The sequence below is a fragment of the Macrobrachium rosenbergii genome, chromosome 53 (assembly GCF_040412425.1).
Source record: "Macrobrachium rosenbergii isolate ZJJX-2024 chromosome 53, ASM4041242v1, whole genome shotgun sequence".
NCBI classification, from domain to species: domain Eukaryota; kingdom Metazoa; phylum Arthropoda; class Malacostraca; order Decapoda; family Palaemonidae; genus Macrobrachium; species Macrobrachium rosenbergii.
Window position 1 is genome coordinate 49,962,844 of NC_089793.1, and position 15,694 is coordinate 49,978,537.

A 15,694-nucleotide genomic window follows, 5' to 3' on the forward strand; every position below is an offset into this window, starting at 1 on the left:
CTGACTGGTATTCTGCTGTTAATAGAGGATACATATCCTGCCCATGCTTGTCTTCTGGCAGCTTTCATAGCTTTTCGAAATCGTGCCCTACACTGTTTATAAGTGATGACATTGTCCATGGTGCGATGTCTATGGCACCTGGTCAATGATGACCTTGTAGCTTGATGTAGCAGCCTTAATTTTTCTGACCACCATGGAACTGGCCATCTCCTGAAAAGTCCTATAGTTCGAGGAACTGAATGTAAGCCTGCAGTATGGAAAGTTCCATTGAGTAGATCGATGGCATCATCTACACTTGGGAAATCTTTAGCACCCCCTTCCAACTTGCTCAAATCTTTGAATTTTTTCCAATTTGCTTTCTCTAAGCACCATCGTGGTGATCTTGGGATAGGTGGACCATCATTGGTGCTGATCATAATTGGAGAATGGTCACTAGTATGCTAGTCATCACTTGTTCTCCAATTAAAATCAACACTGCAATTGGAGCTACTAATGGAAAGGTCAATGCAGGAGACAGTGCCAGTCTGAATGTGATAATGGGTAGGTTCTCCAGTATTCATTTTCTATAATAGATGCCATCATATTCCCTTTTTAGTCTGATGTTACATCTCCCCACAATGGATGTCTACTGTTGAAGTCACCAAGAAGAAGAAATGGCTCTGGTAGTTGCCACATTAAGGATATTAAGTCCTCTTGGGAAACATGACTATTGGGTGGAATGTAAAGGGAACATATAGTATATTGCCTTCTTAAATTAACCCGTACGGCCACAGCTTGAAATGGAGTATTTAGTTTTACTTGGTAGTGTGGAGTATCTCGACGGATGTAGATGAGGGATCCACCGTGATTTCCCACTTCCAAATCAAATTCAGTTCTGAAGTGAACATATTCCCTAGGACAAGGGGTATATTCACCTAGCATGGTCTCCTGCGAACATATCCCTAAAGGAGAATGCTCATAGAGCAAAAGCTGCACTTCCTCATACTTTGCTCAGAGTCCCTGACAGTTCCACTGAATTATGGAAATGAATTTATTTCCATCTGGGACCATCAGTATGGTTCCTTTTTACAAGACTGGGAGAGTTCTTTTTTCTACTTGGGGGAGGCAATTTAGTGGGCAGTTCTGTTGGTTTCTTGGGGGGAATAACCACCTTGAAAGAGCCAACATCCTTTCCTTCAGTGTCTTTGACACTGAGGGGTTTTCTAGTTTCTTCTCTCTCCATCTCAATCGAGACGGAGAGAGCAGAGGTGTTCTCTAAAGAGACCACCTCAACTGTCTTGCTATTGCTGGCCGTTGCCAGCTCATGCTTGGGGATCAGCATCTACAGGTTTGTCCTCCAAAGAGGAGTTGGCACCAACAGCAGCTGGCACTGGACCAGCACTCGCTAGCCTTGCCTCCAAAGAGGCAGATGGTGGAGGATGTGTCTCAACTGACACTTCAATTTTTCTGAGCTCTATGTTCATATCTTCCTTGTTGGTTCTACTGAACCTTGTCTTCGCATTACCATCATCAATAGATTCTGGTGAATCTGTTAGGCGTCTTTTCAGCGATTCTTTTTTTGACTCTACCTTTGTGCTTCTTATTTTGGTTAGTTTATTTGTCTCTTTCTGTTGGTTTCTAGGTTTTGCTACTACTGAGGCAAAACTTAGACCTCGTCTTACAATCTTAGCTTTTGTTCTCTTTCTTGCTTCCTTAAGTTATCCTTTCCATCACTCTTAACGCCTGAATTTCTTTTTCAAATAATATATATCACACCGTTGAGATGATGATGCATGTCCCTCACCACAGTGAACACATTTAGGTTCCCTGGTACACATACCATGCTCATCATCTCCACAGTTGACACAAACTGCAGGATTTTCTTGTATTTTGGACCGGCACGTCTGAAGGGTGTGTCCAAAACGTTGGCAGTGGAAACACCTTCTGGGCCTCGGGATGTACTGTTTTATTTTGTATCTATGCCAGGCTGCAGAGACATACTCTGGGAGTCTTAAAGTACTGAACATCAGTATTGACGTAGGCTGAGGTATCCAATCACCATCCACCTTCTTTGTGATCCTGTCCACCTTAATTACACCCTGATCTTTCAATTTATTTGCAAGTTTCTCCTCAGAGAAACCCATTAGCTGAGGGGCATAAATCAAACCCTTGCTGAAGTTCAAGCTGGAGTGGGGAGTGCACTCAACCGTAACTCCTGCAAGAGCCGACAAACTCATCAACTTCATGCTTTCCTCTGGGGAGATACTCTCTACCAGGAGCATATTACTGTTCTGAGGGGATATTTTCAGTTGTCTGCCACAGCATTTTACAATTTCCATTTTACCTCAAAAATATCAATATTGTTACCATTAAGCTTCAAATTTAGATATTTTCCATATGAGTTGGATACAAAGACCCCAGGAACTAATTCATAATTCTTGCATTTCTTTATTGCAAATGGTTCCAGTGACAATACTGGAACCAGATGCTTTTTGTTGGGAATTCCTGGCCGTATTCCTTCTTGTCTGGATTGGGTCACCAACCGTGTCTGACTGTCATTCGGCCCAGGGGTACTAATTTCAACATGGGGACCATCCATGAAAAAACTGAAGTTAAAAAAAAAAATTATACACACTGCTGGTGAATACTGAAGAGGCACCACTGACTTTTCATAGGGCCCTATTCTCAGCCAAGATGTCTGCCCCTTACCCTACCAACATATCAGAGGGACACACATGTAAGCCTAACCCGCTTGTTGGGACCGAGACTATTACTAGAATACAATCATCCCCACTCTGACTATGTTGTCGGGCATACCGGAAAATATGCCAGGAGTCCTACCCCTAATGGCAGCCCACCCCTGGAATTCACAGGCTGATCTCAGGGATAGTTCTGCCTTCAGGATGTCAATATGACATCATACTGATATCCTTCAGGTCCAAACATCATCAGACTGGGTCACGCTCCCAATCACAGTTGCCACATTTAGCTTCAAACATAAGCCCCAATCCAAGGTATGATGCCCTTTCCTTTCACACAGACAGGAAATTTAATGAAGGTGGAAATATCAACACTATGTAAGCCAAAGAGTTGGGGAAAAACAAATAGAAGCGGCAGTCACAGAGGGTGGATAGGAAGATGGAAGGGAGCTGAAAAAATAAGCTGGAGGAAGAAGTAAAAAAGAAGTAGAAGAAAAAGAGGACTGAGAGACATTTAGAGTCAAAAGGGGAGAACGATTTCCCCCTTGTTGAGAGCCCCCCTGCTCGTCACAAATCTACAGCATGAGAAAGAATATTCCATGCTGGAGCCATGTAACTACGTCACGGCAGTCTCTCATTAAGGGGTCCAGGTCTGGGGATAGGAATAATAGTATAGTTTTATGCCATTCATCTGAAAATAATTTTTGAAGCCATAAATGATTATAAAACTCTAATAAGTACTACTCTGCACCAAAGGTGTTAAGTGGTAGATCATTTCAAAACAAATATTGTCACCTCCAGGGGAAGATTTATTGCTGTTCAACAGAGCAAATTCTAACTCTTCCAAATTAAATTTTCTACTACAATATATATCTTCTATTATTTCAAAATTTATTGTCACTTATTCTATACCATTTTTTTGTGCAGAAGTGTTCATCTAAATTTCTATCACTACTTACTTTTGCTAAGTTTTCTCATGTTATATTACTTTTTTCTTTTGGATCAAGTATTCTTTTCCCATCTTTTAGTATGGCATGTCTAGGTGGTTTAACATGGGTACCATTTACCTTCCTGAATTTTTCCTGTATTTTTTGTATGGGAGTATTATTAGATCTCTGATACATATTTCCTCCATGAAATGATTCTTCCTTGAATTACTTCTCTTTTAAATTTTGCATATATTTTGTCATATAGAGGTTTTAATGTATCAATTTCTAATATATAATATAATTAATTTTTGTAAATTTTCTTCGAATATCGGTAATGTCTTATTTATTTTACCTTTCTATTCAAATTATCTAATCGTCTTTCAATTTGGTGTTTCATTTTTATTTTTTCTGTTAGTCTTTCAGACCACCATGGGACTTTGTGTTTTGTTGGATGAGATTTTGATTTTGGTATTGCTTTGTCAGCAGCATTTGTAATGAAATCAACAATAAATCTATATGTTTCATATGATCTCGTACATATTCAAATGGTGAGATATTCCTAGAGTGGAATTCATATCGTTCCCAATCTACTTTATAACTGTTATATTGAGGGACATGTTTGGTGGGATTATTTTGTAATAATGAAATTAATATCAGGAAATGATATTAATACAGTTATCAACTGTATTCCAGTCCAATCTGTCTACTATGCTTGTTGTACATAAAGTTTAGTCTACTAAAGAAAACGTTCCATGTGTTTTTTGAAAAATATGGGCCGATTTTATTATCATTTACACCGCACATTATCGTTTGAATCTATGAATTCTTCTATCTTACTTCCTGCTCTATTTGAGTTTGTAAAATTACAGACCCATATTGGGTTGTGAGCATTAAAATCACCTACTATTAATGTAGGTTCTTTGGCATTGTTAAATCATTCTTTAAGTTTATCAATGTCGTAACTTTTATTAGGTTGGTTGTAAAAATTATAAATTACATAATTGTCGTTTTTTATTCATATTCTAATCCTGGATATTTGCAAGTCATTAAAGTTTACAAGTACTTTGTCATAACATACTCTGTTATGTACATATATAGCAGTACCTAAATTTCCTTCTTCCTCTCGTGGTGTAGATACTAAGGTATATTTATCTATTCTTGATATTGTTTTGTTGACATGTTGTAAACACAATACCATTGATTCATATTCTTTTAGTAACCTTTGTATTTCTCCTAGGTGTAATCTGGTCTGTAGACCATTTACGTTCCATTCTATAATATAGCTATTGAAAATATTATGTTATAGCAGTCAAGTTTTACTTTTTTTTTTGTATTATCAACTTGGATTTTTCCTAATAATTTACTCACGACTTTCATTTTTCTTTATAATATACTAAGTGCTCAATGCACATGCAACCTTTTTCATGGGTACTCAAATCCGTGGTTTCTTTTTTCCTATATTTCATAAAATTTCTTATAATGTCTGTTAAACCATCTTTTGTTATTATTGCATAATTCACTGAAACAATCATTACATCCACATGTATTGCCGTGTATATTTCTTTTTTTATTTGTTCTTGTAGCAACTACTGAAGATGGAGTAATCGCTTCTCCCTTCACAAAATCATTGATATCAATGGTATGGTTCTCTTTCACTTCTTCACTGTTTTGGATATCTGCCTTCATAGGTTTTACTATTATTCTAGGAGATGAGGGTATATTCTTAGCTTGTTTGTGTTCTTTCTTTATACCCTTTATCTTTGGTTTATCCAAAGTTTCTCTAATAATAGTTAGTTTCTTCGTTTTGGGTGGTGGTCTCTCCAAAGGCCTTTTTTATCTTTATTTTCCAGTCCATCACAACACTCTTCTGTTACTTCTGTAGTAGCATCCTCCTGTGTTCCTATTTGCATTAATATTTCAAATGAATTGGATAAAATATTATCCATCCTATTTGTACCTTTTTCTTTATTCTTTACCATTTTAGTTTTTATTTCTAAAGCATTAATTTCTTCTTGAGATTTACTTTTCTGTGCTCCGTCATTTCTATTTGTATAAATTTTCGTTTCATTATTGGTTCTTGTAACTGAAGAATATGTATGTTTCTTAGACGGATCTTGAATTCCTCTCACGTTCAATTCTAATTTAGCTTCTTTTATACACATTCCAGCTCTTTCTTGTAATATTTTTAACTCTGTATTGTATATATAGTACTGTACATACATTCTTTCGATCTTCCATGATGGCCTTGCCCACAGTTTATGCACTTTGGTTCGCTACACTTCCATTGTGTGGCATGTTCTTCAGATCCACAATACACACACAAAAGAAGTTCATTTCAACATTATTTTTTCACGTGCCCATATTTACTACAATTTTTACACTGAAGCAGCTTAGGGACATATGGTCTTACTTCTCTGTTTTGGCCTAAAATTTTTATTTTCCAAGGTAGATCTTGACCTTCAAATTTTATTTTTGCAATTTTTAATATTTGTTTATTCTTCTGTTTGCTTGGCAGATCATATAGTTCACAATCCTGTACTTTTGGGTATCTCTTTTTAAGTGAGTCTAATACTGATAATGTTTTATCAAATCTTGTTGAATTTTTTATCTAAATTATCTAGTCATCTCCCTATTGAGTGTTTTATATTTATTAATTCTGTTAGCTTATCAGACCACCATGGAATTTTCTGTTTTTTAGATGAGATTTTGATTTGGTATTGCTTTATCAAGAGCATTTTCAATGAAATCAACAAGAAATTTATTTTCATTATGATCTTTCAAATATTCAAATGGTAGAGTATTCATGGGTGCACTTCATATCCCTCTTAATCTGCTTTATAAATGCTATTGTGAGGGACATGCTTTGTCAGGATTATTTTGTAATAATGAAATTAATATTGGGAAATGATGACTGGTGCACAAGTCATCTATTGTATTCCAACTAATCTGTCCAATATATTTGAGGCACACAGAGTCAAGTTTACTGAGGATCTGTCCACTATATTTGAGGCACACAGAGTCAAGTTTACTGAGGAAAATGTTCCAAGTGTTTTTGAATATGTGCTGATTTTGTCATCATTTATACAGCATGTCATTTAAATCCATGAATTCATCTACAGTATTTTACTTCCTGTTCTATTTGAGTATGTACAATTACAGTCCCATACTGGGTTGTAAGCATAAAAATCACCTACTATTAATGTACGTTCCTTGGTATTGTTACGTAATTCTTTAAGTTTATTAATGTCGTAATTTTTATTAGGTTGGTTGTATAAATTATAAATTACATAATTATCATTTTTTATTTGGATTTTAATACCTGGTGTTTGCAAGTCAGAGATGTTTACATGTACTTTGTCATAAACTAATTTGTTATGTACATACGAGTATATGGCTGTAACTAAACTTCCTTCTTCGCCTCGTGATGTAGATGCTAAGGTATATTTACCTATTCTTGATATTGATATTCTCTTTGTAATCGCTGTATTTCTCCTAGATGTAATCTGGTCTGTAGACCATTTATGTTCTACTGTATAATATAGCTATTGAAAATATTTGATTAAAGCGGTCGAGTTTTGCTTTTTTTTTTTTTTGTATTATCAACTTGGATTTTTTCTAATAATTTACTCATGGCATGTGTTTGTTTTTCTTTGTAATATGTTAAGTTTCCAATGCACATACAACCTTTTTCATGGGTGCTCAAGACAGTGGTTTCTTTGTTTTATATATTTCATTATATTTCTGATAATGTTTGTTAAACTATCTTTTAGTGTTTTAGTTTTCTGCAAAAGAAAACTATTGAGATGGCTTTTTGTTTGTCCATCCGCCCTCAGATGTTAAAAACTACCGAGGCTAGAGGGCTGCATATTCCCATGTTGATCATCCACCCTCCAATCATTAAACATACCAAAATGGCAGCCCTTTACCCTCAGTAGTTTTTATTTTATTTAGGTTAGCCATGATCATGCATCTGGCACCCCTATAGGTACCAACCACACAGGCCACTACCAGGCTGTGGCTGAAAGTTTCATGGGCCGTGGCTGAGAGTTTCAGACAGCATTATACAAAATCTTGACTGGGCCGCATAAACTTTGGTGCATTTTTTACTTGTGTGTTATCACTGAACAATTCAAGGAAGCATTCATTACATCCATGTGTGTTATGTAAATTTCTTGTTTCACCTGCTCCCACTGCACCAACTATCGGTGATGGAGTAAGCTCTTACCTACGATATGGTTCTCTCCTACTTTTTCTGTGGTTTGGACATCTGCTTCCATAGGTTTTACTATTATTTGAGGGGATAAAGGGATTTTCTTAGCTTGTTTTTGTTTTTTATCTTTCTTATTATCTTTTTTTGTCTTTGGTTTCACTGATGTTTCTCTAATAATAGTTTTTTTTGTTCTGGGTGTTGTTCCCTCCAAAGGTCTCTTTTTATCCTTAATTTCCAGTCCATCACAACTTTCCTCTACTACTTCTATACTAGTATCTGTTTCTTTAGCATTTTAGTCTTTTTCTGTAAAGCATTAATTTCTTCTTGAGATTTATTTTTCTGTGCTAAGTTACTCCTATCTGTAAGCATTTTTGTTTCATTCTTGTTACTAAAGAATATGTTTCTTACCGGATCTTGAATTCCTCTCACTTTCAATTCTAATATAGCTTCTTTTATGTACATCCCATTCTTCCTTGTAATATTTTCAATTCAATATTGTATATACCATAAGACACATTCTTTGGACCTTGCAAGATGGTCTTGCCAACAGTTTATACACAATGGTTCACTGCAATTACCCTGTGTGGCATGTTCGCTAGATCCATAATACACACATACAGGTTCATTTCGACAATACAGTATTTCTTTGCATGCCTACATTTACTACAATTTTGACACTGTAGTGGCTTTGGGATCTACAGTCTTGGCTGACTGGGTAGTCGGTGAGGAAAAAAAACAAAGGTAAATAAAAAATTTTAAAAACATATAAAACATTGTACTTACCACCATCTAACACTTTGTTGAGCCTCCTTTGGCTTTTATGACAGCCTTGAGACACTGTGGGATGGTAATGGCAATTTTCTTTAGCAATTCTGGGTCAAGATTGTCCCAGTTGTCCCGTAGTGCAACCTCAAGACTGGGGATGGAGGGCACGTCACGGTTGCGTAACTGGGCTTTCATGATCCCCCACAAGTTCTCTATGGGGTTTAAGTCTGGGGAATTACCTGGGCAGTCTTAAAATAATTGATGCCCCAAAAAGCTAGGTAATCCTTAATTACTTTTGCAGTATGGGCAGGCGCACCATCTTCCTGTTAAAAGTCACTTTGGTGACCTCAAAACACTCTTCCAGATGATCAACAAGGAGTTCAAAATACTTTTCCTTGTTCACTTATTGATTCTTAGGCAGTATGATAAGTTTTCCTGTACCATAGAACGAAAAACATCCCCATACCATCAAATATTGGGGGTATTTTACAGTGTGCTCCACAAATTTGGGGTCATATGGGTTACTGCCATCCCTCCTCTTAACCTTTCCCCACCTGTTGCATGTCACACTAAATTTGGCTTCATCAGTCCACAAAACACTCTTTCATCTGTCCTCCTCCCACTCAATCTGTCTCTTACAAAAAGCAACCCTATTCTTCCTTTGTCCAAGGGTTAGTAAGGGGCAATGCCTGGCAGCAAGTTTAAGAAATTCAAGAGTCTTGCTAACACAGGTACGAATGGCTCTTTCACCCACTTCCCCAAGTAAATCAGGATTTTCTTCCTTGAGGATACGGGCAGTGATCCTGGAATTATTATCAACCTCTCTCTTTATCAGTTATCGACGATGGGCGTGAGGCACACGTGTAGGTAGTTCCCCTGAACCGCCATCTTTGAACTTTTTTACCCACCGCTGCACAGTTCACTCACTAACGCCCACAACATTGGCTATATCCTTAGTTACTGTTTCCGCCTTATGCAGAGTAATTATCTGACTTATTTTCTCACTTGACAAGAGCTTATTGCGGCTCATTATAAGAAAAAAAAAAGCACTAAATAAGGGCTAAATAACAGTAAACTCATGAGTCCATGCAGACAAAAAAACTTGGTATATAATCCACTATAACTGACTGGCAGCTACTGGGAACTTCTACCCCTCTCAGGGAGAGAGGAGTGGGTTGCCAGATGTCGCCTGACAGTTCCTACTCATTCTTCCAGTAATAATATCATGTTCAGAGGGAGGTTCGCACATTCAGAAAAATGTGTAGGCGCCGCCCACCCAATCAGCCACGACTGTATGGTCTTATCTCTCAGTTTTGGCCTAAAATTTGTACTTTTTGAAGTAAATCTTGACCTTCAAATTTTATTTTTGCTATTTCTAATATTTGTTTATTTATTATTTATATTATCTATATTTTTTATTTTAACAAATAATCTTCAGACTGACTTTTTGTTGTGGCTTCTATAAGCCACGTCTTTTCTCTTATTAGTCTGTATTACAGTTCTGCCGTTGAATGCCTATTTAATAAATCATTTTCTAATTTTAATGCTGAAATTTTTTTAATCAGTTTCCAAGTTAGAAACCTTGACCAACTTCCACCCCCAAAAGAGGGAGTTGAAGTGAGTCATGGTTGGGTCATGATGGTACTTAAGTCGTTTTGAGTTTACTAAATGGTATCAAGGTTTCAATACTACAGCACTTTGAACATTGTAATTTGGGCTTTCCTTAGAACAGTCCACAGCCATGCCAGAAATTGTAAGGAGATTAGGATTTGTATCCATAAGACGAACAATATCAATTTCATCCAGGATGAGGTCCCTCTCACCAGGGAGTCCCAACTGGGGAAGGAGCAATACTGTTACCTACAGTGGTAACTGCCCTGAGATTCTTACCTGGATATACTACACCATACTCTCAGTACCTTACGGGTCGTCAGTCTGTCGAGATCGGACCCAGCACTGAAGGCATGATTTAACATAAAAAATTTCCCGTCACTCAACCACGTCGGGTACTCTAGTTCTTCGGGTGGAGTGGCATGTCGCCCAACTTCACCCTCCTTCAAAGTTACAAGAGCATTGATTTCTGTAATTCAATGCCATGCAAAGGTTGTCAACAAAATAGGAAGAAGGGAAGGGGAAAATTCATAGAAGGAGGAGTAAAAAAGTTACAAGTCCCATTGTTTGGTAGAATCCTCAATGGAATGGGTAGGTGTAAAAAAACATACTCTCCCTGCAGTGGATCCCTAAGCCCCCCCACCTCGTCAAGGGGTTGGGATCACGGGAAAGAATTCTGATAAGAGCTAAAATATTCACAGTGGAGAACATGTGACCTAGACAGTCATCTGGGTCAGCCAAGCAATCTTCTTTTATTTGAAGGTAACTTACCTGCCGGTGCAGAGGTATAGCTATATTTACCAGAGAGAGAGAGAGAGAGAGAGAGAGAGAGAGAGAGAGAAGGGGGGCCACAGTAGATCTAAATTTCATAACATGATGCCCGTGTACTGTATAGTGTTTTGATATGTATGCATATGTACACAGGCTGAAAAAAGATGTATATGACAATGCTGAATTAAGTACAATACCTTTGCTTCTGTAAGGATAAACTGTGCATTACTGTACTGTACGTATGTTTAGAAAGAATTTCTTCCGCAGTTATATTACTGAAATTGAATGATAAGTATATTAATATTTTATAAAGAAGGGAATAATAAAATACCAGTTAGTTTAGGCTATTAATCATACTATATAGGAATGCTGTTCAATATAACTATGCAAGTTGACTCCAGGGTACTGAACCATGTGGATTATATAACAATCTTCATTACTTATTGAGATGTTTCAACTGTCTGTTATGTTGAGGTGTCCTCAGTAGCAGCTAAGTAAGTAAAGAGTACAGGGGAATGGACATGCACACCCCAAGAGTGTGTGGTGAACTATAAGCCAAGCGGGAAGTGTTGTGGTCGTGAACAAACAACCCATCCTGGTGCTGGTGTGTACCAAGAGGATATCTGTCACAAGCATAACAAATGTTGGCGTGTGCAAAATTCAGAAACCAAGCACATGCCAAACAAGCGAGCAATGCTGTCCTTCTTGTGTACTTCTACCCACAAGAACTCTCATGCCTGTCACAAAGCCTTTGTCCTTGTTTTTTCACATACTTTAATGTGGAAAAACAAATTCCAAAAACAGTCGACAATTATACAACAAACACAAATACTCATCAAAGTTCAATGGAAAGTTTAGTGACAGCTATCCTGTAGCCACCAGTTAACTACCTTGTTACCAAATTCAACAACAACTTCCAGCCTGTAGTGAAGAATATTCTTTTTATAAAAGGCGATGGTTAGTATTTTTGTAAGAGCAAATGGCTCATGAAAATGCAGTGACCCTAGGAGGGAAGAAACAGTGAAAATCCCACCATTGCCTGATTCAGCTGATTCCTTGATAATATTGAAAGTTAGGAATACAGGCTGCAGAACAAAACATTGGACATGACAAACAACACAAAAATAACTTACTGGTGCCATATGGAGAATTGAAACACTCTGGAAGAGCCACTAATTGTGCACCATTTCCTGCAGCTTCCTTTACTTTCTGAAGAGCCCTTGATACATTCTCTGCTTTCTTCATGCCTACACTAAGCTGGATGAGTGCTAACCGCAGTTCTGGTAATAGATATTCAGAATATGTTGGTTTCAGTAGGAATAAAAAGAATTTGGTTAGAGAATACAGGATAAAAAGTGAAATCTTAAATCAAAAGATAATCATGTTTTAGAGGTAAGCTGATGAATGAATGCTATAGCTAAATACTTAAAAACTTTCACTGCTATGGAAAAATAATATTTTCAAGATAAAATTTTAGATTTCATACACAGTTGACCTCCGCCTATTCGCAGTTCAGGGTTTGTGGCTTCACCTATTCACAGATTTTTCTGTGGAACCTATCTTTGTGTTATTCAAGGAAAATTCATCTATTCATTGATTTTTTCGTAGAGCAATATTCTGTATTTTCATATTACTTTTGTGACTAAATACTGTACGGTACTGCACATAAACATTTTTATGATAAAATAGTGATTAACAGTATTAATTTTCAAATATTATTAGGTTTAATATTAAATAAAGATCAAATAATAATAATATAATAATAATAATAATAATAATAATAATAATACTGTAATACTGTACAATACTGTTAGTGAAATACTACTGTAATACGTACAGGTAATACAGTCAAACCCTGAACTTACGCGAGGTTAGGTTCCACAACCCCTTGCGCAAAACGAATTTTCATGTAAGTCTGGCACAGTCTCTAAAAAAGGATTTTGACAGAGGAAAAATCTATTTCTGGGGAGAGACCTATGTCACCCGGTGAAATAACCTTTCAGCACTTATTTCAAGGTAAAGCTATTGCTAAATATACCGGAGAAAAGCTAAAAAAGCTAAGCGGAGTTACTACCCCGGTGCGAGCTCCATGGTATGGAGTCGTGTATGAGAAAGGGTGAGATTGTCACAATCACAGGCCTCTGCCCTGTAAACCTTCCCAACGTCAAAAGTCCTACAGAGTGAGGTGCCGTTACATACCTCGCACCACTCGCGGACTGTAAACAAGCCGGCGTCACCCACATTCCACATTAGCACCCCACACCGGAATGGTATTTGGCGGGGGAAAAGATGAAACATGGGGTCACGGGTGACACAGGTCTCTCCCAGAAATAGATTTTCCTCTGTCAAAATCCTTTTTCTGGGTTTCTCGACCTGTGTCAGCCGGTGAAATAATAACAGAGAAATCAAAATACCATTCTGAAACAAAAGTAGATTGTAGAGGAAAGTAATAAAACTAAACATCTGCAAGAGTTTTAATAACTTAATAGTAAGAATGGCATTAAGACATAATGATGACACCATAATATACTTAGTTTTAAATAACATAATTATACATGAATACAAAATCCTAATTGGAAAAGAGTACTTAAAATTACAGACTTAAGTACTAAACATATACTTAAAACTAGTACAAGGGAACTGTGTTCCACAAAACAATACAAAACAATACACGTAAATGAAGTAAACAATGAGTAGGATAAATTCATGTCATGGTCAGGAGAAGGCTGTGAAGCATGCCTGACCTGGAGATGACCAAAGGGGAATAAATGAGGCAGGTAGGAGGGAGGAGAGTGACTGAGTACAGAAAGAATCATACTGGGGGGAGAACTATGTTCCCTGCCGCCACTGTAGAAAATTTGAGAGCTTCTAGTGATTTCAGGTAGTGGCGTTTAAAAACTACAGGGATTTCCACCCTGTGTACTTTGACAGATCCTCAAAATTCATATAATGAAAATAGTTAGTGGAGGTGGCCACTGCCTGATGTCATGCACTTTTGGGACTGAATCTGGGTTTGCATGTTTAATGAAATATAGGATCTGTTGTCTAATGGCTTTCAAAGAAATGGTTCCTCCCCTTCCCTTACAAATAAAGGCCCTGAAGTTATGTGTGAGGTCCTGTCTAAGAAGGCTTTCAGGGTAAAGACTGGGCATAAAGACAGGTCCTGTGGGAGGGGGATGATCTTCCAGGGGGACCATCTATCCTGAGGATCTTCATTTTTAGCTAGGAACTTAGGGTGAGGAGCTAGTAACACTTCCCTGATGGAAGGAAATCAAGATGATTGGGTTCTCTAGACAAGGCAGCCAGTTCAGAAATTGAGCACCTGAAGCTAAACTAATAAAAATAAGGTCTTCCTTAATAAGTTAGTGAAAGAACAGTTATGATTATCTATTTCTGAGGCTAACTTAAGGACATCATTTAAGAACCAGGAAACCGACTGTGGGCGGGTTACTGGTCTCAAACGAGCACAGGCTTTAGGGATAGACGAAAAATAAGAGTCCGTTAAGTTAATCTTAAACCCGTGCAAAAATATCTTTTTCAAGGCTGATTTTGCTGTAGTAATAGTACTAGGGGCCAGACCTTTTCAAACAATGACCTAAAAATGAAATGGCTAAGTTAGTGGTCATTACTGTAGCTTCAGATTCTTTTAAAAAGAGTGCCAATTTCTTAACTGCTGAGTCGTATTGTCTAAGAGTGGACTCCCTTTTATCTGATTCTAGGAACAAAGTGTTAACAGGATCGATATTAGCATCCCTTTGAGCAGCAAACTTCATGAAATCCACAAAGCTAGGGCATTCTGAATTCTTGAGGAAGCTGACACAGTCTGAGTTTGTACTATTTGCGTCAGTTTCAGGTTGGGAATTTTCAAACACCGAAGCTTCAGCTCTAGAAGAAGTGGAAACCAGTTGCTCTTCGGCCAATTTGGAGCTACTAAGGCTACTTGGCCCTTGAATGTCCTGAGTTTGTGAAGGACTTTCAATAACAGGTTTACTGGGGGGAAGAGGTAGATTCTTTTCCACTTGTTCCAATCTATGGACATTGCATCTGTGGAGTGAGCTAGAGGGTCCAGGTTGGGAGCCACATAGCAAGGTAGTTTGTGGTTGCACTCTGTTGCAAAGAGGTCTACTTGGAGACCCGGAACTTGGTTGCAAATCCACCTGAAGGAAGTTTTGTCCAGGGACCATTCCGACTCCAGCGGAGTTGTCCTGGACAGGGAATCTGCAATGACATTCCGGACCCCTGCAAGGTGGGTAGCAGACAGATGCCACTGGTGTTTGTTTGCTAGAGAAAATATTGCTATCATAACTTGATTGATCCCACTCGACTTGGAACCTCCTCTGTTCAGACAGTGCACTACTACTGCGCTGTCGAGAACCAATCTTATATGAATCTGGTTGTTCGGGCGCAGTTTCTTCAGGGTTAGAAAGACTGCCATGGCTTCCAGAACATTGATGTGAAACTGGCAGAACATGGTAGACCAAGTCCCTTGCACCTTCTTGTGTTGGGAGTATCCTCCCCACCCGCTTAGGAAGCGTCGGTGTGAATCACTAGGGATGGCGGGAGGGAACTGAAGGGGCACTGACTTCGATAAACTCTTGACGGACGTCCAAGGCCGGAGTCTCTTCTTCAGAATCGGTGGAATCAGAGATACTTTGTCTCTGAACCTGACATTGGCTCGGCTCCGCCATACCCTGTTTACATCCTTCAGTTTGGATTTCAAAGAAGATCCG

At 38.0% G+C, this 15,694-nt stretch overlaps 1 protein-coding gene across 6 annotated transcripts in view; it reads right to left on the reverse strand.

Annotated features, from left to right (window-relative positions):
• Positions 1-15,694, reverse strand: part of LOC136834444 (omega-amidase NIT2) — a 262,580-nt gene that overhangs the window by 163,302 nt on the left and 83,584 nt on the right. For all 6 annotated transcript variants that reach the window (XM_067097048.1, XM_067097047.1, XM_067097045.1 and 3 more), the window contains one exon: positions 12,098-12,244. In XM_067097048.1, the coding sequence (XP_066953149.1) occupies positions 12,098-12,244 (147 nt within the window). The remainder of the gene's footprint in view (positions 1-12,097; positions 12,245-15,694) is intronic.